Source organism: Nicotiana attenuata, unplaced genomic scaffold (genome assembly GCF_001879085.1).
Source record: "Nicotiana attenuata strain UT unplaced genomic scaffold, NIATTr2, whole genome shotgun sequence".
Taxonomy (NCBI): domain Eukaryota; kingdom Viridiplantae; phylum Streptophyta; class Magnoliopsida; order Solanales; family Solanaceae; genus Nicotiana; species Nicotiana attenuata.
In genome coordinates this window covers 133,360-144,251 of record NW_017670397.1, presented here as the reverse complement: position 1 = coordinate 144,251, position 10,892 = coordinate 133,360, and the positions used below count along the sequence as shown (strand labels likewise).

General features: G+C 36.4%; 1 protein-coding gene across 1 annotated transcript; it reads left to right on the top strand.

Moving 5' to 3' along the window:
- Window positions 1–481: 481 nt before the first annotated feature.
- On the top strand, window positions 482–6,406 carry LOC109238849 (NADH dehydrogenase [ubiquinone] 1 beta subcomplex subunit 7-like). Its single transcript, XM_019405328.1, has 2 exons — window positions 482–896; window positions 6,094–6,406. Exon 1 carries the CDS (start codon window positions 563–565, stop codon window positions 875–877), a length of 315 nt encoding a protein of 104 aa, XP_019260873.1. The 5' UTR covers window positions 482–562; the 3' UTR covers window positions 878–896; window positions 6,094–6,406.
- Window positions 6,407–10,892: the final 4,486 nt, after the last annotated feature.

Genomic DNA, 10,892 nt, shown 5'->3' with positions numbered 1-10,892 from the left:
ACCAATTGTGCAACATGAAAGGAAAATGCTAAGTTAAAACGACTGAAATCCATTGATGAATTTATTAAAACTCTATACAATAAGAAAGCATAAAAAAATAGAGAACATCAAATGAAGAAAAATTGAGGAAAAAATAGAAAAGGAGAGTAGAGAGACGAAGAGAGACACAAAGACAGAGAGAGAGAGAGTGGGCAAGTATAATGGGATAAGGAAATAACTGATATTCCTTATTCAATTCCTAAATAGAGGGATACTCATTTAAAACTTATTTGTATATAATTGGTAAATTGTATATGACCATGTAATTAAATTAAAACTTGAGTAAGGAGGGTAATAAGGTTTCAAATAGTGTATTGGAAGGTAAAAATCCCTTTACAAATTACAACCCAATATTTGGGCCTAAAGAACAGCCCAACTATTACAACCCCAAACATCTAAAGCCCAAATCCCTCCCTAAAATTGGCCCAAGGCCCCTTAAGCTCATCAATACACCCCAAAACACAAAAAGAGCAAAATCTAGAAAGATCGAAACAGAGGAAAATCGGGAGCAAATCGAACTCAAATGGAGGTGCCAGGTTCATCGAAGAAGATGATAGCAACACAAGCTGAAATGGTTTCAAACAAAGTGCCATTAGCATATCGAGATCAGTGCGCACACCTTCTAATCCCTTTGAACAAATGTCGACAGTCGGAATTTTACCTGCCGTGGAAGTGCGAGGACGAGCGCCATTCATATGAAAAGTGTGAGTATGAGCTTGTTATGGAACGGATGCTCCAGATGCAGAAGATCCGTGAAGAGGAAGCCCGATCGAAGCAAAAAAGCCCGGTCCAAGCCCAACAGCCCATTCCCCTCATTCCTAAGACTGCCAATGCCTAGTTTTTCGGTCTTCTAATTGGTCAGTTTGCCCTATTTGATTTCTCTGTTTGACTTGCTTCTTATATTGTTGTAGGGTTTTAGTTTGTTCTGATTAATCGTTATAGTGAAAATCTGTGATGGTCCAAGTTGATTGCCTTATATATGGATGAGCTTTTTGTTTAGCTTCTCTTCAATTTGCTCCAAATATTGACAGTATTTGACTGGGTACAGAGTTTAAGAATTTAACTTGACTAATAAATTATACTAGTGGCCCAAAAACAAACTTGATTTCTTCCCACCTTTCCAAGCCTTGGTGGGCAGAGTTGCCGAATAGCTGTATTGATGGGAGTTAGCTTATAGTCACTCAGTGGAATAGTCGAGGTGCTTACAAGCTGGTTAGGGTACCACCGTCACAAAATGACTAAGCCTCAATCTAGATAGTTGGAGGCGATCCATTTCCTCCATCTGGACCAATTTCATTACACTGTTCAATATTTTAGATTTTCTGACCCTAGAACTTCTTGACATTTTCTACTGATATACAAATCCCTCCACATAGAGACTCCGTGAAAACTTTTTATATTAAAGTAGTGATTGGCTAGTTTGAAAGTTGTGAAAGTTGCATAGAGTAATATTATTTGTGCTTGGAACGTCCAAAAATAAAAGAGCGTTATATAAATTGGAATAGAGAGCTTTCTTTTTTTCTTATTCTTTTTTTTCCCTTTACTAATTTAAGGGGTTATTTGGAGACTTGTATGCCCCCGTAAGGATAAACGTGAGATTCAAAGTACCTTAAGATAGAATCCCTAAGTTTGTAATGCAAGATAGATTATTTAGTATTGAAATGGAATGAGTCTGAGTAAAGCAGCTTAGATACACAGGATTCATGTTCCGTCAGTCAAATGTAACTAGTATTGGAACGAAATGTAGCTGAATAGATTGGATGGATAGATGCAGAGTGCACATATTGCCTACCTCCACAACTTTGAGGTTGAGGTACTAATTGACTCCTTTAGTGTTTGAGTATCACTTGTAAAGTTGTAAGGACAACCTAGTGAAGAGGGAGTTGATAATGATCAACACAGGTGCTGTGCGAAACGTTGCTGTGACAAGAGTTAGTGCTTTTAAAAAACAAACCATTTTCTATGTAGTATTTGTGTAAATTTTCTAGACACCATTGTGCCAAGTACATATAAAAAGGTCGGTGTATGTGTGACTCATTTAGAACTAAAATAGGGTGGCATGTGACAGAACAAGAATCAATCAACCAGTATAAGATTGGGCTTACATTGAATTAAAGTTAAGGAGATCATGATGGTGTTTGATTAAGTGGAAGAATATAACGCACAGTGTTGCTTGGAGAACTAACTGGTGCATGATTGAGATTGGAGTAAGAGTCTTCAGATCCTTTGCCAGTGATGCAGGTCTTTTACCATCAACTTTTCCTTTAGGAAATTGAGACTTTTCTCTGAGAGTTGATGGAGCTTGGTAGGTGGTAGAACATGTCCTCTATTTCTTTGGAGAATTGACATCATGCATAGTTGGGATTATAGTAACACATGCCACTGATGCATATCTTTCACCATTACTTTGACTGAACAATCAGTTATTTTGATTTTGCCTAATCATGCTTCATCTAATTGAGATATGAGTGGCTAGATGATCCAATGATTAAAAAATTTCCTGGGTTTTATGGACGTTCGACTTTATATATGGGGCATGACGATTGTTAAGTAAAAGAGAATTCTATTTATTTTATGGAACTTATTCGTACGTCTCTGTTGGTTGTTTAGCTCATTGAAGGTAGTTAAGTTGTACATGAAAAAGCCTGATAGCCCCTTCTCTTCTGGAAAGTCCCAGCAATCTCACAGTTACCAAAGGTAGCATAGAAATGGAATGGATCTTTCTCTTTTTTGCCATGAAGAGCTACTACCCTCTGGACTGTGGAGTACCTTTTATGTCAACTGTAGAGCAAACAGTCAAGGTCACTATTTCATAATATTCTTGAAGTTTTGAATATCTAGCTTGTCCAGTTTTTATGCTGTAAGTTTTACTGTGAAAATTAAATCAACCAAGATCTTTTGTGATGTAAAACCAGTATCCTCTTAGCTTGGTGACATTTAGAACATGCTGAAGTAGCGCATCTTCTTGATGCCAGCAATGGAATCAATTACTTAATTTAAAAAAATGCTGAAGTAGCTTGCTATTGTTAAAGCACATGATAGCAATGGCGTCGTCGCTTCTTATATTTGTGCAGCGGCTGGCGCAAGTGATTTTGACTATATAACATCCAAATCTTGCTTCATTACCGTGAGTGTCTTATGTAGTAATTCAAATAGGTGGTTATGTGTCCAGCAACAACTTTACTGCCAAGTCTTTACCGATTTAAGAAAAGAAAACTTTACTGCCAAATCTTTTGAGCAAACTGTAGATTCTTTTAACTATAATTATCATAAAATTTTGAAGGGGAGCCTTGGGTAGCTAGTAAAGTTGCTGCCATGTGACCAGGAGGTCACGGGTTCGAGCCGTGGAAACAGCCTCTTGCAGAAATGCAGGGTAAGACTGCGTACGATAGACCCTTGTGGTCCGGAACTTCCCTGGACCCCGCGCATAGCGGGAGCTTAGTGCACCGGGCTGCCCTTTTCATCATAAAATTTTGCAATTATATAGACAATTCATTTTCATCTTCTTGAGGAGGTCATTGCGAATGATTCTCTGTTTTTCCACGAGGAGGTGGAAGTAGGAGAACAATGAAAAGGGTCATATAACTCTTTCAAGATGATGCCATTAGAAGTAAAGTTTTATAAAATTCCAATGCATTTTATATTCTGTCAATCATGCAGCAACCTTGTCATTGTGAGATATTTCAAGGGACGTTAGTTGGAATTCCTTGAGTTATTTTCCCTTTTGTCTTTCTCTTTTTTTCTTTGCCTTGCTCATCTCTAATTTGCATCTGTCGTTCAACATTGTGATCTAATATTACAATTTTTTAGCACATGAGCCCATATGTTCCATCCTTCAAACCCCTTTCCTAGGAGCCCGGCGATGGCCCTTTCCTGCTTTGCTCCATCTTATGGTTATCCCTCCCTTGTCTTGGATCCCAATGATTCGCCTGCTCTAACATGTCTCAGCCAGTCAACATTCTTTCCTTTCACTTGGCAGAAAAGGAAAAAAAAATTTGTTAGAGCAAAACTAAGCTTTTTTCGCCTTTTCCTTGTTTTTCCCCCTGGATAGACATTAGAGGAACAATTTTATTCATATATAGAACCGGGGGTTGCCAGCTCTGCTAAATATTTCAAAATTGAAGGCATATGACGTAATAACTATGAGATTTTGCTGAAAATTGGAATAATCTGGGAAATCTTGTATAAGCCCCCGAAAGACCAAAAAAACTTGAGCTTTCATGCCAAGCACTGCTAAAATTTCAAAATTCAAGGCATTTAAGCTAATAAATATGAGATTTTGTAGAAAATTACAAAAATTTGGGCAATCTTGAATAAGCCTCGGAAGAACCGAAAATATTAAGCTTGCACACCACTCCTGGTGCATCGCTCGTTATTTCTTCTAACCTTCCTAACACTCGGAAAATTTACTCTTGGAAGTTGGTCAACCTCATGAGCTACTTGCTCTTTTTTAAAACTAGTAGTATGAAAAGTTAAAAAACCAATTAATTACATGAAAAGAATGAACCATTTTGGTGGTATGTCGAAATGTCGCTCAGCTGACAGGAGCAACCAGTGTTGTGAAGAGCGTGAAGCGAGAAAAAGCGACAACCCCCATTTCGCTTTAAAGCGAGAAGCGAAGCGCTCGCTTTTTTGAAGTGAAGCGGAATTTTAAAAAAAAATTAAAATAAATACTGCATAGACAACACATGTAATTGTAAGCTTATGTTCAATACTTCAATGTAAAAACTAAATAGTAGCATCAATTAAAGCACAAAATGAGCATCCTATTCTCTGACAAGATTGTCAGATTTTTGTATTCCACTATCATTATTATATTGCTTGTCATCTTCTTCAACTTCTTCTTCTTCATCAACTAGGGACAAAGAAGCGCCTCTTTTCCTTTCCTCTGTGAACTTGAAGTTGAGGTACTCCCCCTCAAACAATAAATCCTCTCCCCAATTACACGCGCCTCCGCAACATCACCCAAGTGAAATCATAAGTTTACTCAAATACTTCTTCATCTGCATGATCTTCCGGGACTCCAGTTAGCCATTCATTAGCATCGATGTTGTCCAAACTAATTGGATCAATTATATTGCGAGCATTGTAACGACGCCTCAATGTTCTATTGTACTTAATGAAGACTAGATCATTGAGACGCTTCAAGGTTAGTTTGTTCCTCTTTTTGGTGTGAATCTGCAAATAATAAGTAATTAGTAAGATTAGGACAATTGAGATATAATTTAATTATCTCAATATACTAAATCTTTTTTCTTAGTTCTTACATGTTCAAACACGCTCCAATTCCTTTCACACCCGGATGAGCTACATGTTAGACTTCGAGCCTTGATGGCAAACTTTTGTAAATCTGGAGTGGAATGGCCATATTGCTTCCACCATTCAACTGTAGCAGTAGAACAAATTTTCAAAACATAATATTGATAAAGAAATAACTTATTAACTATATAACAACATATAATCACTCGCTCACCTGGTGACGTCGTCTCTCTTTCCCGCTTCTCGCTTTTTAGTGGGAAGCGGTCGCTTTTCCTGACATGAGTCGCTTCACCCTGCTGAAGCGTTCCCCTTCACGCTTCGCCTCGCTTCTTGCTTAAAGCGAGGAAGCAGACGCTTTTTTAAACACTGGGGGCAACACCTATACACTTCGTTAAATGTTCTTAGATATAAAAAAGATTAATTTCCTTTTCAGAAGGAGAGCCTTGGGGCTTGGCGTAACTGGTAAAGTTGTTGCCTTGTGACCAGGAGGTCACGGGTTCGAGCCGTGGAAACAGTCTCTTGCAGAAATGCAGGGTAAGGTTGCTTACCGTAGACCCTTGTGGTCCGCCCTTCCCCGGACCCCGCGCATAGCAGGAGCTTAGTGCACGAGGCTACCCTTTTTTAATTTCCTTCTGTTAGTTGCTTGTAGGGAGAAAAAATATTTTTTCCCTCACTTTCGTATGTGAAGTGGGCTTAATCTTTTATGGTGGTAGTCATGGTTGTCAAGCCACTTCCCTTTTGTTCTGAAATCATGTTTCCATCATCTGAATTTAACTATGGTGATTGTTTTGACAGGGAGCTGAAAATTGCCAAGGTCCCCGAAACCTAGAGCATTGTCAGTAGAGTTGGATTTTTATTTGAACTTGATTCTGTTGAGTGATAAAGATGGTGGACTCTTTGTACCTCTACGTGATTGCAAATAATGTTTTGTCATCAGCAGATTTTATGCTATTCAAGACCAGTTTGCCGTTGTGCTAAATATTTTGTTTTGTTTCCTCATAATACATGTAAGATATAAGTTAGGATTTAGATGCAACTGGGAAGGAAGAATTGGGTACTGAATCTTATCTGAATGAAGAGTTTCAGTTTATAAGTGTTCTTTGTTTCTTTTTGTTGGGATCAAAAGATTTCTTAGTATAAACTTTTAGCAGTCACTCTACATAAACCAGATATAGGGTGTCCGCAGGGTTGGAGAATTGAGGACATCACTGAATTCGAGTCGACAAACATAGATCAGTGAACAATATATCAAAAAGCAACAAGTGCAGGATCAAACTAACAAAATCTGGTGGCATCTCAAGGGCTTGAACTTAAAAGTTTGAAGCTTCTACAATGCAACCAATATGAGGCATTGATGTAGACCTCGTGGTGTAGCAGATGAATGGAACATATGGGGATATGGTATACCAGGTCTTAGGCATGGAAAATTCAAAGTCACAAAGCAAGAAGTAGCTGAATGAACCTTATGACGAATTCACAAAGTAAACTGTGCCTTTAAATAGCAAACTAATATGGACAAAATATGACCGTAATATAGATGGCCCGAGTGAAGCCATGGGCTGCTCTCCTCCAAAAGTAGGGTGGACTGCGTGAGGCTGGTTTCCCAGAGCACGAGCGGCTCCTGCCATGTGCAGTGGAAGGATAACTTGTCGCACCATGTGCAGTAGAAGGATGACGGGTTGAAGATCATGATGAAGAAAAGCGAGATAATGTGTTCATGAACGTAACCAGTTAATTAAATTCTGGCCAATGTTACTTTAATTAGGCTCATTATATTAATTGGTATAAATAAATAATAATTACTAAAATCATACTGCAGTGATAAACGTAATTGCTCAGATACTGAGTACCTCTATTTACACGAAAACGAAATAATGTCTTCTTTTGGTTTCCCACCAAGTGTTCACTATCTGCATTAGGGTTCCGACTAATCTAAATGCTTCATTCCAGGAATTCCTCAATTCCAATCCCTTATAAGATTTTTGGTTAAGGATAGAGGGATTATATTCATCCTTACCACAACCCTTGGTTGTAAATAATGTTCTATACCGATTACAACATTTTTTGCTTGCAGGAAGAGGTGAAAGGACTGAATCACGTTTTTCGAAAGTTTTTGACGTGAAAAAGCATTCGTGTATATTGTTCAATCTTTGAAAGAAAACACTTTATATATGGATCAAGGTACGTCAACTTGACAATTGTTTCAGGATCAATGTTTGTGAAGATTATGAAGTGCTACAATCCTAAAATCAAAGTAGTTTTATGTTAAATGGTAGTGCTACATATATATAGTAGGAGTATGTCATTTGATGGACTTTGTCCATGAATTTTTCTTCTTTCTTCTGAATTCTTGCAAATATTCTTTCTAAACCATGTCGATTTAAATTTTCTTAAAGATATTTTCAAAAATTGTTATCAATTAATTTTTATTTTCAAAAATTGTTTTAAATTAATTTTTGCTAGTCTAGTAAATTTTGCAGTGTTAAAGCTGGTCATGCTTGGTTCTGATACCGCAACTAAATTCAAGTCGACTACATGCTGTAACTAATCTCGATTAGGCACAACTCGCTCGGTAACCTGGTCTAAGTTCATGATTTAAGTGCAACAATGAAGTCAAGACTCGAGATGGAAGTTCAGCTACAACATACCCTTCCAATCTTTTTTCTGGTATCTGCCCGGTGTCAACATACTCGCATCGGGGCCCAAGTAATCGAAATTCATGTCATGTAAGGTCATTAAAGGGGAAGCATTTCCTATCCATTTTTAAGACTCGAACTCAAAACCTTTAATTAAGGATCAAGAAATCTTATTCAACCTACCACAACCTCGGTGATTATCCACTCAATCATTTATCCAAAATCCGCTCATCGTTTCATTACTTGGGGGGGGGGGGGGGGGGGGTGAATGTTGTGTGTATACATTTTAGAGCATCTAGCTAGAATTTTGACACGGTTTTACATATAGATATAGAAATGTACCTTGCTCATGTTATTAATTATAATATGAGGTATCCTCCTTGTGATATTAAAAAACATTGTCGAAAGAGTGATCCAAGTATCCAACTAATAACCCAACTATGTAAACAGACAAAATAACGAATTAGTGTAGTCACTATTCAACTACTCCCTAATTTCCCTCAAACCAAATAACAACTCATTTCACATTTGTTCCAACTCTGGAAAAAAACCAAAGATTCGTATAACAATAAAAGGATCACCTCATTTCACATATGTTCCAACTCTGGAAACAAAGCAAAGATCATATTATACTCAATTCACTTCATTGTATATGAAACAACCAAACAACATGTAAATTATTCATCACTTACATTATATACTTCTCTTAAAATTGCTCACTAGATAGTGAGAGAAGAAAAGGGAAAAAAAAAAGATCAGAAAATAGAGTAGTATTAGGATCCCATTCATATAAGCTCCAACTGATTAATCATGTAGGGCATTATAAATTATGAAAGGGGATTTAAGATTTTCTATAATTTATATACATACAGATTTAAAAAAATTAGGAATTAAAAAGATAACCACTATTGATCCTATTAATTGAAGTGAGAGATAAGGTTAAGTTAAAAAAAGAAGTGAAAAACAGGTGAAAATAGCACGGCTTAGCCAGTTTTCGGACCAGTAATCTAAAAATAGTCAGCGTTTGCAAAATCATTGAAAAATAGCCGTCGTTTTGTTGAACACAGAAAGCTGCAGCATAATATGCTGGATTATGGAGCTCCTGTGTATACACTTCAAGCATATTATGTTGGAACTCCAGCACGAAAATTCCAGCATAATATGTTGGATTATGGAGCCCCTCCATTTTAACTTCCCAGCATATTATGTTGGAACTCCAACACATTATGAAATTGCAGCATATTATACTGGAATCTCATATGTAAAAAATTTGAACTCCAGTATATTTTGCGAGAATTTTTTCGGATTTTTAAAGATGTTTTTGTTAAATTATATCTCTACATGAAAATATGACTACATTATAATTACCTTTAAAAAAGTGACAATTTATTAATTGTCAGTTGTAAATTTGGCTATTTCTGATTTTTTTTCCCCCCGAAATACTTACTGCTAAAGAAAAAGCCGGAGTGTGGAAAAAGATTGGGGGAAAATATCATGGTATAGCCAGTTTTCACACTGGTCAATGAAAAATAGCCCGCGTTTATCAAGTCAATGAAAAATAGCCACTATTTTGCTGCAACAGGGACCGGTCCAGTATAATATACGGGAGTTCTGGAGCATTTGTGTACGAACTCCAGCATATTATGCTGGACCGGTATACTTTGCTAACTCCTGTAAAATTTGCGGGAGACTGGAGCACCAGTGCTCCAAACTCCAGTATATTATACTGGACAATTATACTTGCTGGAACTCCTGTAAAATTTGCGGGAGTTCCAGCATAATTATGCTTGAACTCCCGTAAAATTTGCGGGAGTTCCAACATAGTTATCCTGGAACTCCCGTAAAATTTACGGGAGTTCAAGCATACTTATGCTGGAACTCCCGTAAAATTTGCGGGCGTATTTTTCCGGATTTTGAACAGTATTTTTGCTCAGATTTAAAGTGAGCTAAAATTCGATGACTTTTGAAACTTGGCTATTTTTCAACGATCAATGGTAAATCTGGCTATTTTTGAATTTCTCCCCCAATTGAATTATAAGGAAAAGAGTGGACGTAATGCTTTTGCAGGTCAAGCCATGCATATCTCATTTCAAATTTAAGGATGTGACTAGAAAAGTTCTTTCTATCAAAATCAAGCCATACTACTTTTAAATTGTGTTGCAAATTTCAATCACATCTCACCTAATTCGTCACCTGGAGGAGAAAAAGTCCAAGGACATGTACCCCAATCTATTCAATCATTGTTTATTCCAAGCTAAGTTTATCACTTAATTATAACTTTGTTTTTCCTATGGTTTCTCACCCGGTATTTTTTTTTAAAAACTTTTTTAAGGTTCGATTCATCCGAATTTGCACTGAGGAGAGCAAAGTTATCAAAATTAACTTTATTTTCGGTACACAAACTCGAAATATATAATTAAAGAGTAAATTCCAAAAATGATTATATAATTATGATTGTTTTTTTACTAAAGTCATATAGCTATGTTTTCCCACACAAAATTCATAAAACATTTAATTACTAACACAAAAGTTATAGTGACCAAAAAAATATAATTTTTCAGTAGTATTTTCTTATTCCACGATTTTTTAGTTTTTTATTTTATTTTCAGTCCAATAAAAAATAATCCAATTAAAATAGAAATGACCCAGCCCGACCCGAATACTAAAAGTGAATCTTTCAAAACACCATATTTCTATCTTTTACATTTTTCAAGATTTTCATCAAGTTGATAGCATTTTTTGTTTCCAGTGCTCTCTAATTATACCTTTTATTTTCCTTTTTTGTTTGTTATCAAAATCTCATGCATTTCAAACTATTATTTTTTGTGGGGGAAGAATTCACTTTTAGTATTATTTTAATTTATGTATATGGGTATTGGGTCATTCCTATTTTAAGAGAATAAAATAAAATTGACTAGTCGTTCGAAACTAATTGCATTCACAAGCCTATATATATAT